The sequence below is a fragment of the Fusarium musae genome, chromosome 9, assembly GCF_019915245.1.
Source record: "Fusarium musae strain F31 chromosome 9, whole genome shotgun sequence".
Lineage (NCBI taxonomy): Eukaryota > Fungi > Ascomycota > Sordariomycetes > Hypocreales > Nectriaceae > Fusarium > Fusarium musae.
In genome coordinates, this window is record NC_058395.1 from 2,270,761 (window position 1) to 2,287,732 (window position 16,972).

The window sequence follows — 16,972 nt, forward strand, 5'->3', positions numbered from 1 at the left end:
GTTCCACAGACCGCTAATAATGCTGTCATGATCACGAGACAGCCCCTCAAGTCCAATGATGCCACTCCAGGCCTTCGCGATACTCATATCCAACTTGAGGTCCCTCAGCATCAATCAGGTATCCGTATTCACAACGATCGAATCGAACCTTGACCTGCTCCTTATAAAAAGCGTTAAATTTGGTCTGAAGAGCATCCTTCAAGCTCGTCACGCCACCCTCCGGGTGCAGGATCTTCCATGGTTCAATGCAGGTGTTGCCTTTGCAAGACTTCAATACGAGCATGAGAGCATCAAGGCGATTCAGGACCTGTCCAGTAGTGGTTCCCAGGAGTGCAGCGCTGGCCTTCGCAGCATCATCAGGAAAGAGGTTGTTCAACTGTCCTGGGTCCGTCTAATGAGGGTGAGTATCAAGTTGATCAAGACCCATTGGAACAACATACCTTGAGGTCGTAGAGTTCGTGCTCGTTGTTACACCAAGCTGAGTAGTAAAGATTGTAGTCCTCATGCACTATCCTCACCCCCTTGTATGTATTATTCTGCGCAAAGATCTGGCCTTTACCATCTGTAGCACTCTGTCAGCCTATTGAACTCAATATTCAAGGTCGACCGAACATACCAAAACCGCCAATCTCTCCCTCAGCGATAGCACCGCCCCAGTACTCGACCGCTACGTGCTCGTGTCGTTTGTTCTCCTGAGTAGGCAACACCGGGATAGGAGTTCCGTCAAAGTCGCTGCGAAGGTCCACGCCTGCGAGCCTCAGAATCGTAGGAGCAAGGTCGATGTGTGTGGTCACGGCATTCTCGATGGATCCGGAGGATACATCCGGACCCCTGATGAAAAGAGGTACGCGGATGTCTTCGTCAAAGCCACATTCCTTACCAGGAGGCAGTCGGTGCTGGCCCAGGTGGTATCCATTGTCAGAACTGTATATGATGTATGTCTCGTCAAGTATGCCGGCCTCCTCAAGCTGCTTGGTCACTTGTTCTACAATTTCATCGACACCTTGGAGAGCCTGGAGACGAGCGCGGTAGAAGTCATCGAGATACGAGACTGAAGAGTCGTTGAGCTGGGCGAGTTTGTGAATCCAGCTCACACCACTAGGCTGTCACACCGTCAGCACTGGCTCTAGTCCAAGTCTTAATAGAACATACCGAATCTGGGTTGAAGTTTTCCGTCCTTGGGACCTTAACCCCCTCAAAGAGATGAGAGTGTCTTTCAAGAGGAATAGGAATAGTCATAAGAGGGGCACCCGGATTTCCAGGTTGCCGCCTAAGATTAACATTGGAGTGCGGCGCAACAGGCGCAATAGCGACGAAGAATGGATTCTCGGAATCGATGGCTCCCTTTAGAAGCTCATGCGCATACTTGGAAATCAAGTCTGAAGTGTGGATTCCTTTGTGCTGAACTGGCGGCTCCTGATTGTGCTGGTAGATAGGATTCAGGTAGTCATAAGTACCCGGGTCAAGGAGGAAGTTGGTTCCTGTCCATCCTGCTGGATAAGGAGAGTTGTAGTTGTTTATGGTATGGGCGTTAAAGAGCTTGCCAGTGTAATATGTGTTGTAACCAGCTTCCTTTAACCATACAGGCAAGTAGTTGTCGTTCAGTCCTTGTGAGACAAACTTAGGGAAGCCACCTTTTTCATCAGCGTTTTTTCTGTATACTACCAAGAAACGCAACTTACCATATGGTGGATTGACGTCTGTTACATTAGTGTTATGAGGTTGTTTTCCTGTCCAAAGTGCAACACGGGACGGACAGCAAATTGCCGTGGTGGTGAAATGGTTGACAAAGGATGTGCCCTTGTCAATTATATGCTCTTTAAGTTTGGGCATATAAGAGACCGAGTCTAGGACAGCGTCTTGGTCGTCTGTGAGAATGAAGACAATGTTCTTCTTCCCACCAATGCTTGTCCTTGGCTTGCTTGATATAGCGTCATTATTTGGCGTCAGAACGGCCTGGTCTTCTGCTTCGTAGCTGAACAACGCATTGGTACTTTGAGACAGCAGAGAGCTTGCTAACAGCGCTGGCTGTATCCAAGCTGGGGGTCGCATATCGATGAATCGTCAAAGGCGTCAATGTAAGTGGACTCCTGCAAGACAATTAGAAGGGTGGTAATACAATGCCTTCTGGCTCGGTCTTTTAGTATTCTTCTCGAGATGAGAACTCTGATTATTTGATTCTTTGAGTGTCCATTGCTACAAGAAATATCTATCGGAAATACCGCTATCAAAGGCAATGGCTTTATCCGCGGATGGTGTTGTCCAGGGACTTGATGGCGTCAACGTTAGTGCTTGCATGATGTCTAGGGAGGAAAGAAAACTCAGAACCTTGATCCTAAGTGACAAAAAGGGCTCGAGTAACTTAGCATAAATTTCGATACCTCTTGCTGAATTTATTTTGACACCCTATCTTAAGCTCTAATGTTTTTCTTACTCCCAAAGGAAGGTTTCCCACCAAACCACTAACAACCCCACCAAATTGGATCCGAGTGGAGGAGAGATCCGAGGAAGCTAAAGAGCCAAACCAACTTCAACCTCAGATTCACAACTCGCGTCGGCGATCCAAGAGACACGGAAGGCAAAGCTGGAGTTCACACTCTGGACAACACATAATGAAATGCCACATCACTTCCTCACAATCGTCGCATCGCTCTGAACGGCGCTCACGGTCAAATCGAACGTAGTCTTGGTGACGGCATAGATCATACCAGTGTTGCGCTGCCGCCGGTGCTGGAGCTGCTGCCGGTGCTGGTGCAGCGGCATTTGCTGCTGCTCGCCGCGCCATGAGTTGTTCCTCGTCCCACTGAGGGCAGGCACAGGTTTTCCACCGCATGCCGCAGCGATAGCAGAATTGGTAGCTGCAGCGACAAGCTATATCAACAGAACGGTCAGATGAAGCACAGGACCACAGGTGAATGGGAGCATGTTTGATCAGGTAACTTACAAATGTGAAAGCAACCGTGGTCGAGCTCAACCATGTTCTTGCATTGTTCGCAACGTCGCCATCCCTTTTCCTCGGCCAAACGAATAACACGTTGTGACTCAGGGTCGTCGGTACATGTACCCTCGTGTGCCTCGCTCAAACAATTGAGACACGTCTTCTTCTCACAGCGAGTGCAGCTGCCAATACCATCGTCGATGGACCGAGTAGGTATGAATGCAGAGCATGCCCGATCGCTGCAGTATGTGCGCTTTTCTGTTGCAAACTCTTCTCGTTTGTTGTCGTACTCGGCCAACAATTCCTCAGTGATGAAAGCGTTTGTGGTATCCACGGGAATCACCTGGCTGCAGCACTTTGGCGGGAAGATAGACTCGTTTTTCATCGCAGTTTGGATGCTTCTGATGAGACATGGCTGGCACATCCCGTGGGAGCAGGGTGCTTCGTAAACTTCATCTTTGGGGAACTGGTCGCTGCAGTAGAGACACTCCTTTGTTTCGACGTGTAGCTCGGAGGGAGCGGGAGACGCGGCCTACGCGGTTCCGGGGTGCTCGTCGGCATCTCGCTCTTCCTGGGTGCCCTCGGGTTGGGCTCCGTCGATTTGGACAACCTTTGTCTGGGTTTCATCTTCATCCATGTAGGAGAAGTCCTCTGGATCAGCTGTGCAGTCGCTCTGATCATCGGTGTCACCCCCGAAGTCCTCATCAGGGTTGCTTCCACACTCTGTCTCATCCCCTTCGTCAAAGCTCATATCATCGTGGTCTCCTTCATCACTGAGTTCCATCTCAACTTCAGTGTTCTCTCTCAGCTGAGCAGCAACGTTGAAAGCGTGCAATGTATGGTACGTTTCGTCATCAAGCCCAATATAATCACCATCGTCATCTGTTTCGGGCGTCGCGTCTGAGTCCTCTTCCAGCTGGGTGGCAAATTCGTGGTCTCTTCTGGCCTGATCCTCCTCACGAATGAGAGCGGCAATGAGTTCGGCGTCGGCTTCGACAGCCTGTGCAATGCTCAGGGCGATCGCGTGGTCGTCGTGTTCATCCATCGCAGGGGTTGACAAGGAGAACGAAGATGAGACAAGGAAGAGAAAGAGGGCCAGTCCAGCTGCACAGTCAAGGAAGTACCAAAGAAAAGCACAAATGAATTTTGGTGCAGGTATTGGCAAGTGGCAGTGAACCACCCAGGCTGTCTGGCGGCTGCCTCGCAGTGCCAAAGTCAGGGGATACCTGAATAATATCCAAGGTCTAGACTTCTACCCAATACTTCAGTACCTTCTCTTGTAGACTTAAATCAACTGAGCATTAGCGTCAGGAGCCTCGGTATGCAAATAGAATAGGTACCTTGGATACTAAGATTTGAAGTCATCACACTCAAGTACAGATAGGTCGGCGAGCTTGCAAAGCAAACAGCTGCTTGTATGAACCGAAAGCTTGCTCGTTTCAAAAAAATCATTATGAAGCATATATACCGATTTTGGCATCGTTTTCAGTCCCTCAATCTCATGGTTGTTTTTTGCATGGCCGAGTATGAACTCAGCAATCTGTTGTAAGGCGCAGAGTCCAAGGACTTATGGTTGGAAGTGACAATTTCGAAAGACCCTTCATAGACGCAGTCAATAAACTCTCGCTATGGTCTCTGATACTGGCTCTATCCCTATTGCTGCCCGTGGACTGCATGTCTCGATAATCGACACGAAGGCAAAGATCGTCTCAGACACCCCATCCTCAGTCCAATCTCAGTCAATGATTGAGTAAGAAGACTAGCCGCCCAGATTCGGTCTCAAGATAACCCCCTTCTCTTTTTTTCGTATCATGCTTTGACTGTTCTTGTCGAATAACTTAGACTGTGTGACTCGATGCTTGCCTAATGCGTATGGGACAAGTTACAGCATGCCTAGATACAGAGCCAAGCTTCTCTCTCCAAGGGCGTACATCATATCAGTCTTGAGTTTCTATTCGAAATAACATCTCAAAAGCACAGTCTATGAAACAAAACACTCTATGAGTCAGTCAAATGCATGCAGGGTCCAACTCCACGACCACTCAATTAAGCATATCCCAACCTACCACTCCAAACAACACATCAACTCCCCTCACCCAAACCTTCCAAGAGCATTACCATCGCCTAAAATGTCTTCTATCCTCTTTACCTCAATCATGTGCCTATCCCTCCTCGTTCAGTGGCTCTGATATCTCCATCTCCAGGATCACCAAAAATGATTGGCTCTCATTCACCCACGCTCAAACACCACAACACAGAGCAGCCTAGCAGATTGAAACAAGTGTTTTCGAGTATTTTTGCATCTGAGCCTCTCATGGTATTCGCGTCGCGTTCGGTGCGGTGTATTGATGGCCAGTGGTTGTCGGCGCAACGGCGTTGGGTGAAGTGTTGACTTACGATATAAACTGTAGGTCAACACCACCACGATTAACTCGACAGTCTTTTTTTCAGCGTGCTTTCTTCGTTTCATTCTATTACAACTAAATCATTTATATCACTTTTGAGTATTTGGCTTCTCTCGTTTGAGCCTTGTTAATACTATACCACCACTACCATCTTTGGTCAACTCACTATATACCCTCTCTACAACACCACTCTCTCAACTTCAATCTTTTATAATCATCATGTCCGACATCATCGCCTGGCTAGTCCCCACAGCGCGAAACTCTCTCGCTGACAAAACGACACATCTGCCCTCCAACATCTCCCGCGCCGTGCAAACAACCTCATCCCCAACTTTGCTCTCTCGCCTCCCAAACCTCCTCGGCAGCCGTCCCTCTCGCGCTATCAAACTATCTTTCGACAAAGCCCCCAAACGCCCTGGGTCTTTCGTTCTCGGTTCCGATCCTTCAACATGCGATGTTGTTCTGCCTTCGCTGCCAGGTATTGACGCACGACACTGCGAACTGAGCTTTGATGCGGAAGGTCGTCTCGTTCTTAATGACTTTTCTGAAATGGGGACACAGGTTTGGTATGATTGGGAGAGCAACGGTGATCAGACGGATTACACTTGGATTCTGAGCTCGGGTGCTGAGGCTGGATTTCCGAGTATGGTGCAGCGCATCACGGTTGATATTCAGGGTGTCAGATTTCAGGTGGTTGTGAATGATCACTCTGGTGACTGGGATGCGTATCACGATAAAGTCGAGGATTTCGTCCGACAGCCTTCATGGGCGCATGATCTTTCTCCGGGTTGGGATCGAGGATCGATCTCCCCCGTTGCGCCTCTCTTCTCCAACGTCCCTCTCTTTCAACACATTCTCGTCAAGGCCTTGGGCGAAGAGCCCGTCGGAGAAGTATATCTCTGGAACTTGGCTCGACCATGGGAGCCTATGGTCAAGGCTGCTGCATGAGCAGTCTTTATGTATCACGTATTTGGCGTTAAGGATTGGGTCGATTTTGTATATAAGTACTGGGCAGGATCCTTTGTAACGACAAAGGCAGCGATCTTTTAGCATTAGCGCAAACTTTTTGATAACAGTGTTCGTCATTAAATCGAGGTATCACACAACTCCTGGCTCCCTATAGTCCCATGCTTTTCTTTCTTTTTACTGATCCTCGGGCAGCGCCAACACCTCGCGCTTCTCCGCCTCGTTATCCTCCGTCTGCTCCTCTCCCTCTACAGCGAAGCGAGTCATTGCGAACTCGGGAATACGTCTTCGCTGGGCGCGCTGGCTGCCCTTCTTGCCCTTTCGCATCTTGGCTGTCTCTGCCTCTTCAGCTACAACGGCCTTCTCACCGGCCTTGTCCAGCATTGTACCCTCCAAGCTGAGATAGCTGGTCTCACCGCTGGTGCCGACGTCGAAGTTACGTATCCGGAAGCGAATCTTGCCCTTAACTTTGTCGCCGTTGCCGTCGGCCCAGAAACCGGTGCTGTGGATTTGACGAACCACGCCGTGATCGTCGGCGGTGATGACTGAAGCGGTTTCCTCGAAGCCCTGTGCCTCAGGGGATTCGTTGGGAACCCACTTCCAGTCGGGAGGAAGTCGACGAGCTTCAATTGAAGCGTTGAATTTGCCAAAGCAAACAACACCAATGTGTCCCTCAGTTTGCAGATTGACACTACCCTCCATCCAAGCACCGCGACTCGGCACGAAAAGATCAACATCAGCAGTAATCCAGCCGAAGCCAACAGCAGACTCGCCCTTGGCCATGACAGTCGCCGGCGACTCATCATCCGTAGCCGCACCCTTTCGTCCAGGGTTTTCGCCGAAAGCGACATTCTTGTAGTCGAGGAGAACACCGCGCAGCGAAGGCACGTACTTGTTTCGGAGATGTGAGAGGTGCTGTTGCTGGCAGCTTGTGACAGGCTGCGCCCAGCCAATGGGGAAGAGAGGCTCGTAGAGTGACACGGTCTGTGTGAAGAAGGGGAATTGAGGGTTCGCGGGGATATCGGGTGGTTGATAAATATTGCTGCTCGACTTTGAAGGTTTGGCGGGAGGAGGCATGTCAACATCCATAGCGTCAGGGTCGGCGGGTGAAGCATCCTCCTCAGGCTCAACGGCGGTCTCGTCCTTCTTGGACTTCTTAGGTCGCTCTGCAATTTCTATCGCTTCGGTTTCCTTGTGCTTCTTCTTGCTCTTCTTCTTCTTCTCGCCATCGGCTGTAGCCGGGGTGTGGACCTCTTCTGTGGCTGCAACTTCCGCATCGTGATGCTTCTTCTTCTTATGTTTCTTCTCCGGCTTACCCTCTACTGCGGAAACTTCTGTATCTGGTTGCACGGCAGCATCTTCGGCATGCTTGTCCTTCTTACTCTTCTTCTTTTTCTTCTCGACCTTCAAATCGCTGCTGGCTTCAGTTACTTCTGCGGCAGCGACGCTCTTTGACTTTTTATGCTTTCGCTCTGTGTCGGCAGCTGCATCTTCTTCTCGGGCTCGCTTCTTCTCCTTTTTCGCCTTCTTTTCAGCCTTGGCGGCGGCGGGGTCAATTGGCGCCATTGTTGTGTCGGGCCTGTTGCGAAGCTATCGCGGTCGTACGGTATTGAAGAAGCCAAAGAGACTCGAAAAAATTAAATTCTGGCTTATCTTATCGTAGAGTTCAGCGAACTCACCGAGTTTGGTGGGGCTTCACCATGTTCACCTTGGGTTCAGATCCTGACTACCCTATAGCATACGTTTTTGTCCTCATTCTGTAGTCAAAACCCACTTATCGCTCCTATTCCACGTGCCCTCTGACTTCTGACTAACTCTTGACTCTGCTGTATACTTTTGGTCGTACATGTTTTCGATCATCTGTAGAATTGGCACAATGTGCAATTGGCTGTTGAAGTCTTGTTTGTCGGGTAATCCACCGGGCTTATTGACAACAATAGGCGCTAGCCTGATGCACACAATCAATAAGTAACTTCAACCTTGCATCTTTGGAATAAAATACCGCAGTTGAGGAAAGACAATTCAACCCGGATGAATACACGGCCTCGGCAAGGCGAGATACCAGGTGGGTGCCCAAGACTACAACGACCACTACGATGGCTAGAGAGTTTGAGTGTTCATGGTTGAGGGACCAGCTTGCGGGTTGGCCGTCTAGTCCAACGATGAGAACACACACATGGAAATCGAGCGAGTAAGGACTTTCCCATGACGCTCAGAACAACATCACAAGCCCTGCCCTCACACCATCTCAAGTTATCTAGCAAAAGACCGATCACGGAAGCATTGCGAGCTGGAAGTCTCCAGTGTCAAGAAGTTGGCTGCACTCATGCGAGATCAACGTGTTAAAGACTCGATCTGCTTGTGGTCCACACGGAACTGTCAAGCTTGCATAGGAGATCAATAGTTCGTATTTCCCCAGACGACCGTGAGTGGGGGTGATATACAGGAGTTCCCAATGTACGTCGGAACGGCCCTTCAAACACCGGAGTGTCGACGGAGAATACGAGCGTGGGCCAATTTCACAATACCCCAGATATTGAAAGTCAAGGGATTGTTCAGTATGAAGATTAAGTGAAGTCTTGTTCATCTGCGCTCGAAAGGCGAGCCACGAGAGTCATGGTTCAGCGAAGGCAAGAAGATGCAGACAACAGCGAGATGCCTGGACCGACAACGAACAATACGTTCTGCGTTATCGGAACAACAAACGCTCTAGATTTCCATAAACCCTTCATACCATGAATCGCCTGACTTGTATGACGAAGGAATGTCCATGGAGCCGATGCATGAGCCGAGAACCTAGCACCATAGACCAAGCTGGAAGGTAAGCAATGTGTTGAGAGTCCACCTTGATGTTTGCAGCCACCATGTAAAGCACCATGCGACCGAATCAAAGCAATGCATTCGTTCTCGGTCGACAAGTACAAGCCTGACTCAAAAGTTATCCAGACTCTGTTTAGAAAATCAAGTGGAGAAGACACTACAAAGCGAAGCTTGTATTGTTGAACGGCCGGACAACCGTCCATAACCTAGCAATGGATGGCGTGCTGGACGGCGCCTGTGACGGTTCTACGAGGCGTACATAACGGAAGAATGTGATTGTGTACAAGATCGGCCAGAACCGGCGGACAGGTAACTCAGAGGCTGGTAGAGCGTTGGAACTCTATCTTAACCGAGATTTACTTTCTAGAACGGCGACCAGAAACATGGAAGAGGCGAAAGAAACGTGAGTGGAAGATGTCATAAACGGTCGTGTCAGTTATGATGGTGTGTGGTGAATGCCGGGCGGAAACAGCTTTCTATTCTGGTTAACAAAGCCGCAGAGTTTCAGACTTTGAACCAGAGGCTTTTTGTCTCCTCGAGTCAAAGAGAAAGTCAAAGATGAATGGGAAGTGTCAAGTGCCATGTGGTTTGGCTGATGCTTCTGCCGCGGTCAAGTCTTGAAAGGGTCTCGCGGTCCGCCCTACAAGCTTCAGCCACCAGTTCTCGAGCCAATGGCGTTCAAGTCGAGAGGTCTGCTCTTTATTCCGCGGAATACTTCTGGATTTGTCAAGTTTGTGTAGGTGCGGAACTGTGTGAGTGGGTTCTCTTTTCTCTTAAAGCCGAGCGAGAAAAAGCCCGAAAATGTGGAAAGCCACTAGTTAAAGTGCTTTTAAGAGAAAGGAAAACCTTGCTCTGGCCCCCATCACCAAGAAACTCCACAACGACAAGACACAGTTTGTGGGTGCAATTGCAGAAAAAAGGTGCGCACAGTATGAATGACAAGCTGGAAAGAGCGCGGTATCTCTTGGAGAGAGTGATGATGAAGCCTTGGCTTGCTGGTTCGGCCAATTGCACTGGCAATGCCTGCAGGAATAAGACCAAGATGACGACTGCAAGATGATTGTCTATGATTCGTCGTGTGCCTTGGAAGAAGAGCGGTTGATGAAGCGGTAGTCATGGCCTCATCCTGACTTGACCGGACCTGAGAGACCAGGCCAACAGTACAGTACAAGAACGCGGGTCAAATTGCTTTGTCTTACTGTGACGTGGTCAAGCCCTCAATGTTTGATGTTTCTTGTGAAGCCCTTCCATCACAGAAGCAAGCTAACAGGACATGACAGGCAGGTTCCCGTCAATAGATGCCCAGATTTATTGGCATGATCGACAATTAATTAAGAAAACAGAGGAATGTTTGGCATGTTTCCTCCGCAAACACGAATAATAAATGAAACAAGCTTATCGGCTTCCCGCTGCGAGCCGTCTGTGGCATTGACTGCTCAAATGCTTGGCAATCACGACCATCACCAGGTCAAATTCAAGGCATTCATCGGCGAAATTATCATATTGTGCAAGTACCTAAGGTAGCATACAGTCTGCCTTGAGGATGGTACTTTTGACAAGTCCTAGCTGACTCTGCAGACGCTGTAGTTGGTTGGATGAGTTTTCATCTGATCCACCGTCTGAGAACCTGAGGCATTTGGCATTTCTTGGTGCTGTTGTGTAGCGCGACCATTTTGGACGGTGCCTGCATCCGTACAGTATCACAGTCACAGTGTCGGCGTTGAGTTGTCAGGCAGACATTTCTTGATATCAGGCATACAAAACTGAGAGCCTCGATCGTGGCGCGAAGCATGCTGCACGTATCGTGGGCCTGCAGAGTTTTCGCTCCGTTTTCTGCTCCGTCCGTCTGACTAGGTAGGTACCCTACCTTAGTTATTCACCTCTATAGCCTGAGAAAACGAAACGCGCGAATAAAGCTGCACTGCTACATTAATCCACTCACATTTTATTCTAGATTTTAAAGATACTGTATAATGGCACGACTCAAAGAAGTCATGCGATCGATCTACTACCATGCCCAGGGCTGAGAGTGTACGGCAATTGATAGAGGTTCCTGAGGCTCAGACAACGCTCAAATGCAACTGGCATGGGTTGCTCAGGCACAAGAACAGGGGGCCAAACTGCCAAGGGAGGATCAGGCACAGCGTGGCATCGTGCCAGGCACAAAACCAGTCAGAGCCTATGGCCCGACACCTCAAACCTTTGAGTGTGTGCATCTGCCGCCGTGCCGGGTCCCAGGCTAACGCACCGAGCCTAAGACTTTCGCTCTCATCCACTGAGACATTTTCCGGAACGCTACCAGAACACATCCGGCCACTGGCTGCCCTTGGGTCTACCACACCTCACTTAGGTTCCATGCTCCTCTGTAGCCTCTATCGGCAGCGTGCCGGGCGGAGACAACTAAAAACTTGACCCTCACATCAAGAATGGTCCCTCTTGACTAGTGAACTTGCCCCCATGTTCTGTCCTCGCGAATCATGCCGCCTGTTTGTTTCCTCTCACTGACTCTGACTCTGGGGACCTGATGGGTCTAATGCTTGCAGCCGGGTTCCACTCCTCCATAAACTTCAACTCCAGAGGTCACTTTTCTCTCTCTCGTCTAGCACGTCTAAGCTGTTTCGCCTCGATGCATGTACACGCAGCCCTTTGTCTCCTAGACACATGCACACACCCTGGCTAGCTTCTCCCTTTTGCAAAACTTGAAATGTTTGATTCCCCGAGATCTCAGGATGTACCTCCGGTTGACAGGACCTTGTGGGGAGCCGCTCTGCTCTCATACTCGATCTCGTTCATGTATATAAACTCCCGTCTCATCCACCTCTAATGCAAGATCTTTCCTTTGACCCAAAGCACACTCTCTTGTGAGATTCCTTCCTTTTATCCAACATCTTCACACATTCACTCGGCTGGCCGTCGCTCCAGACCTTGATCTGAGATCAGTCCTTACAAACACAAACACACTCAACTTGCCCATTCATTCCCTCTCTCCGCCGTGCGTTGAGATATAAACAAGTCGAGCCAGTCTCCAGAATAACTACACACAACTTCCAAAGTATATAAAAAGTCAACAACTTTTTCTCTACAACACCGTCAACATGTTCTCCAAGTTCACCACCATCCTCGCTGCTGCTTCTGCTGCCCTGGTCTCTGCCGGCCCTCTCCCCCGTGGTGAGTCCGGCTCTGCCAGCATCACCCCCCACGACCAGTACTCCAGCAGCATTGGAGTTCTCGGCTGCAAGATCAACACCAACCGCGTCGCCTACTGGCCCGGTTCCGTTGACTGCAACAACATCTGCGTCAAGGTCTCCCACGAGGGCCGCTCCGTCTATCTCCTCAAGATCGACTCCTCCGGCGGTGCTCACGACATCTCCTACGATGCCTGGAACTACCTTGGCTTCGGCGAGTCTGCCACCAAGGACCCCCAGCAGGGCGGTGGCATCGCCATGGACTACGAGTACGTCCACGCCTCCAAGTGCAAGGACATCCTCGACAAGGGCAAGCTTCCCCTCGCCGCCGCCAACTCCATGGGCTACGTCGCCTCTTGCCTCAGCGAGCCCAAGAGCTGGGTCGCCCAGAACTACGTGCTCTACAACATCAACGACCCCGTCTGCAAGTACGGTGTTAACGAGAAGTGCCACCTCAACCTTGCCGTCAGCAACCAGCCCGAGTGCCCCAGCGGTCTCGGCTCCACCAAGGACCTCAACCTCAAGGTCGAGAACATCCTCTACGGCTCTGGCAAGAAGGTCGCTGCTCAGTAGATGACAACGCATGTCTTATGTCTTACATGCTATGATGATCACAATAGAAAATCGCCGCCCTAGCAGATAGATGCAGGGGGCGTATCACTCGCTACGACTGATATGAAACCTTTGGACGATACACAGGATACAGGAAGGAAAATATGTTTTTGTTTTACATTCACTTCTCATGTACATACTTGATGAAATGTCAATACATTACCACTATCTCATTTTACTTTTGCCAATTCATTTGTGTGACCATATAAAAGTGACAGCCTCAGCGCTTAAGACCACTGAGACATCATCCCTTCGACTGGCCTCAGAGTGACTTAACGTGCAGTAATTGCTTTTGCATGTGTCACTTTTGAATTTATCACAATGCCTCTTATGTCACAGCACTTAAAAGGCATGTGGCTGGATCGGTATTTACACAGATCTATGACAACGTGTGAGATAGGGCTCGAAGTAATTTTCTCAACTGCATGCCGTGGCTTAATTGATATCAGTTCCTTTCCCCAACTGATACTCACAAACATCGATGAATAACTCAATCGCGATCGGGAACACCACGTTATTCTGATCCTTTTCCTTGGGAGGTCTTTCATTACTGGCCCCTTGCGCGATGTGGCTTACACCCTCAGCCTCCCAGCCCCCTCAGGCTCAGCCCTTACCTTAAACTCCCCCTAATGAGGCATTTCCACAGCCCTGCAAGCTCTAGCACACCCGTGTAGTCAGCATCTTATCCTTGCAACTCTTTTCTTCTTTCTTCCTTGGAACCGTACAGTATGAACACGAGCTGTTCTTCCAAGGCGCGTAGGGCCAGCATCGACCAGTGGGGATAAGCAAGCCACGTGCAAAAGGATCACCAAGGCACAGTCGGACCGGCAGGGCTATCCCTCAACGTCATGCTTCTTTCACAGCGATCGACATTATCTGCTTCGCTGGCTCTGCAGCTTTCAATGATACTTCAGCCAAGAAGGTCCTGTTATTAAACCCAAAGAACAATCACACCGCTCCAGGGCTTCGGCAGTTTGCTGCGTGTTCAGGGGTGCAGCCGGGAGGTAACGCCAGCCTTGCCTGTCAGCTTCAGCTAGCTACGTGTTTGTCTGTCTGCGCACGTATGAAACAGGGGAAACAGAACAAGGAAACAACCGGTTCATCCCCTCATTTTCGTAGAGTGACAACTATGAGTTTCTGCCACGGCGGTTAGGCCTACTGTAACGCTGGACCTGCATTAGGGCTGAGATGGCCTTGTTTCATCCCTTCTTTGATGACAGGCCGCTTCGTGCGAGGGAGTGAAGTGTTTGTCGCTGATGAGGGGTGGTCTCGTGAGCTTCCGTAATGTTTGTCTGAGGGGATCGCGGTAATAAACGGCGGGGAGACCGTTGGATGCTTGGTAAACGGTCGTAGTCTTGGCATGAGTTTGTCAGTGCCAGGTTGCTGGCTTACCCTAAAGCTCTTTATCTTCGAGAGTCAAAGGCTCATCTGTAGCAATTGCGCAGCTTCATATCATTGGTGACTTATTAAACATTGACAAATGATATCTGCTGTATTTTCCCTTGTTATTTCCCCAGTTTTAGTTCACTGTTACATAAGTACCTTTAAAGCAGCGTGAGATGTTGGAATAGCTTTAATTACAAGTAACACCTTGAGGCCTAAATCAACATCTCACTTTGGCCACTAAGTTTATTGATCATGACAACAACTCAAAGCTTGAAAAGCCAAAGACGTCATTACCTGAGTCAAACAACTCGTAATGACATATTGGTTCTCATATATAGCGGAATTCCCCTTACCCGACAGCACAACTGGAAGAGTTCACATGAGCAGCGGATAATTATCCGCATGTTTCGGTTACTGACTCAGAATCATTGGCGGATTGGAAATGCTTACAGAGACTCTCCCGTCAACGGCGCCCCGCTCGCCGGCCTCGGCCGCTTTCGCCGAGGTTCTCTAGAGGCATGTCCCGTGCCGTCCTCAAGTAGAGGGAGGCAGTCAATTGTAAGCATATTGTTGATATAAAACATATTTTTAATTAGTATTGTATTTTTATCAGCTTCAATAGCCAACCTGATGTCATTGCCCGTGCCCGTAAACATACCGTCACCGCCGCGGATACAATCGATATATTCAGGGTCCAACCCCGCGGCCAAATTGTCATGAGCGCGCGCGATGGAAATGTCGTAGAAACCGATGACTAATGAGACCAACCCCATTTTGTACCCTTGAATTGAAGCAACCCCACCATTCTATCAAGTCATGGTTCCGCAAACTATCGCCATACACAGAATTACACTGCTCAATCCATTGCTTCAACACAACAGGCTACACACGACCACTCTGTATACCCAATTACCTCTCTCGCACTCTCTGTAACATCGACTTCACCTCCCACCGATCGATGCGCATTTAGCGAACCGCTCCGCCCGAGTTTGCGACACTTGAATCCGAATCCCCCAAAACCCGATCGCGGCGCCGTCCTTGCCCGCCTCAAGCCAGAACATGCCGTCTGATACCATGACAGGCTCACCGGCGGGCTCCAGCTCAGCTCTGCCCTCCTTCTACTCTCCCAAGACAGAGGCCGCAGATGCTTCCACCTCGCACAACGAACAGTCGCTTGAGCAATCCATAGACTCATTATCACTCTCCCCCGCTCCCTCCACTCCCGCCTCCGCTTCCGTCTCCGTCCACCCCGATCCCGAGACGCCGATCGGCCAAGAACCTCCGCCTTCACTGCTCTCGCCATCGTTCACACCTCCCTCTACACCCGGTACCTCTACACCGTCAACTCACGGTCTTCGCGGTGTCCCCGTCGATAGCTCCATTCCTTCCGGAGGATGCGGATCCAAGAAACCCAAGCTCCTGCAGACTCTCCCGGAGGTTGAGTGCATTGTTCGCGCTCGTATTCCCACGGTAGCGGGCACGGAGATGTTCTTGCACCTGTACACCAACAATGTGGATAACAAGGAACATCTTGCTATTGTGTTTGGCAACAATATCCGAAGTAAGAGTCTAGATGCTGTTCGAGAGGGCGAGACCGAGATGGACCGCATGGTGCGCGGCGCATACACAGGCAGACTGTTCCCCGGTCGCACAACCAGTGGTGTCGAATCAGCCGCGCCTCAGGAGCAACAGCCACCGCAGCCGTCAGACCAGCCTCCCTTGGTGAGAATTCACTCCGAGTGCTACACAGGTGAGACAGCATGGTCAGCGCGATGCGACTGCGGAGAGCAACTCGACGAAGCTGCTCGTCTGATGAGTCTGCCTGGTAACAAGGCTGGTGGCATTATTATTTACCTGCGACAAGAGGGTCGTGGAATTGGCCTCGGCGAGAAGCTCAAGGCCTATAATCTTCAGGATTTGGGATCTGATACCGTTGAAGCGAATTTGTTGCTGCGACATCCCGCTGATGCTCGAAGCTATGGTTTAGCTACGGCTATGTTGCTTGATCTTGGGCAGCCAGAGATTCGATTGTTGACCAACAATCCTGACAAGATTCGCGCAGTTGAGGGCCCCAATAGGGAGGTTGTTGTCAGGGAGCGTGTTGCTATGGTTCCTTTATCTTGGAAGGGCCGGGGAGGATTCAGAAGCCAAGAGGTGGAGGGCTATCTCAAGACCAAGGTATGTTGCAACAAGACATCCCAGTTGCCTATGAATTGTCAGCTAACAATGCATCTCAGATCGAGAAAATGGGCCATATGCTCGATATGGCAGCGCTCCCACAGTAGGCTATCAAGACATAACGAAATATACCAAAATGGAAGATGTTGTTTGGCTAGGAGCTCTTTCTTGTCATCATTGAATGGAGTTTATCGTCGTTCTTTGGGATTGATTGATGGCGTTGGCGGCAGAGACTTGATGTATATGTAGACAAAACCACACATCCAATATGTTTGAGAGCTGCGATTTGCATCAAGATTTAAATCACTGGTGCATCGTTGGTGTAGGTCTCAGGATACCAGACACCGATTATATCATAAGGTTGTTATCGTTTGTTATAAGGACTTTCTCTTTTGACCTCACAAGATGTTTGTTACAAGAATGAATCAATTTGGGCTCTGTATCTTGATGATCTAGTTGAGGTTGGACTGGCATAAGATGTT

The 16,972-nt window shown here is 49.9% G+C and overlaps 7 protein-coding genes across 7 annotated transcripts; 3 read left to right on the forward strand and 4 right to left on the reverse strand.

Annotated features, from left to right (window-relative positions):
* Positions 1–46: 46 nt before the first annotated feature.
* J7337_011947 (uncharacterized protein) lies at positions 47–2,052 on the reverse strand (the record flags this gene model as incomplete). Its single annotated transcript, XM_044829480.1, has 5 exons — positions 47–391; positions 441–562; positions 617–1,103; positions 1,153–1,634; positions 1,683–2,052. The coding sequence occupies 5 exons, from the start codon at positions 2,050–2,052 to the stop codon at positions 47–49; spliced, it is 1,806 nt and encodes a 601-aa protein (XP_044676155.1).
* Positions 2,053–2,625: 573 nt separating this feature from the next.
* Positions 2,626–3,323, reverse strand: J7337_011948 (uncharacterized protein; the record flags this gene model as incomplete). Its single annotated transcript, XM_044829481.1, has 2 exons — positions 2,626–2,858; positions 2,945–3,323. 2 exons carry the CDS (start codon positions 3,321–3,323, stop codon positions 2,626–2,628), a joined length of 612 nt encoding a protein of 203 aa, XP_044676156.1.
* Positions 3,324–3,470: 147 nt separating this feature from the next.
* On the reverse strand, positions 3,471–3,983 carry J7337_011949 (uncharacterized protein; the record flags this gene model as incomplete). Its single annotated transcript, XM_044829482.1, has 1 exon — positions 3,471–3,983. The coding sequence occupies one exon, from the start codon at positions 3,981–3,983 to the stop codon at positions 3,471–3,473; it is 513 nt and encodes a 170-aa protein (XP_044676157.1).
* Positions 3,984–5,562: 1,579 nt separating this feature from the next.
* J7337_011950 (uncharacterized protein) lies at positions 5,563–6,291 on the forward strand (the record flags this gene model as incomplete). The annotated part of the gene is made up of 1 exon (XM_044829483.1): positions 5,563–6,291. The coding sequence occupies one exon, from the start codon at positions 5,563–5,565 to the stop codon at positions 6,289–6,291; it is 729 nt and encodes a 242-aa protein (XP_044676158.1).
* A 195-nt stretch (positions 6,292–6,486) lies between these two features.
* J7337_011951 (uncharacterized protein) lies at positions 6,487–7,875 on the reverse strand (the record flags this gene model as incomplete). The annotated part of the gene is made up of 1 exon (XM_044829484.1): positions 6,487–7,875. One exon carries the CDS (start codon positions 7,873–7,875, stop codon positions 6,487–6,489), a length of 1,389 nt encoding a protein of 462 aa, XP_044676159.1.
* Positions 7,876–12,224: 4,349 nt separating this feature from the next.
* J7337_011952 (uncharacterized protein) lies at positions 12,225–12,887 on the forward strand (the record flags this gene model as incomplete). The annotated part of the gene is made up of 1 exon (XM_044829485.1): positions 12,225–12,887. One exon carries the CDS (start codon positions 12,225–12,227, stop codon positions 12,885–12,887), a length of 663 nt encoding a protein of 220 aa, XP_044676160.1.
* A 2,484-nt stretch (positions 12,888–15,371) lies between these two features.
* Positions 15,372–16,597, forward strand: RIB1 (GTP cyclohydrolase II; the record flags this gene model as incomplete). The annotated part of the gene is made up of 2 exons (XM_044829486.1): positions 15,372–16,490; positions 16,550–16,597. The coding sequence occupies 2 exons, from the start codon at positions 15,372–15,374 to the stop codon at positions 16,595–16,597; spliced, it is 1,167 nt and encodes a 388-aa protein (XP_044676161.1).
* Positions 16,598–16,972: the final 375 nt, after the last annotated feature.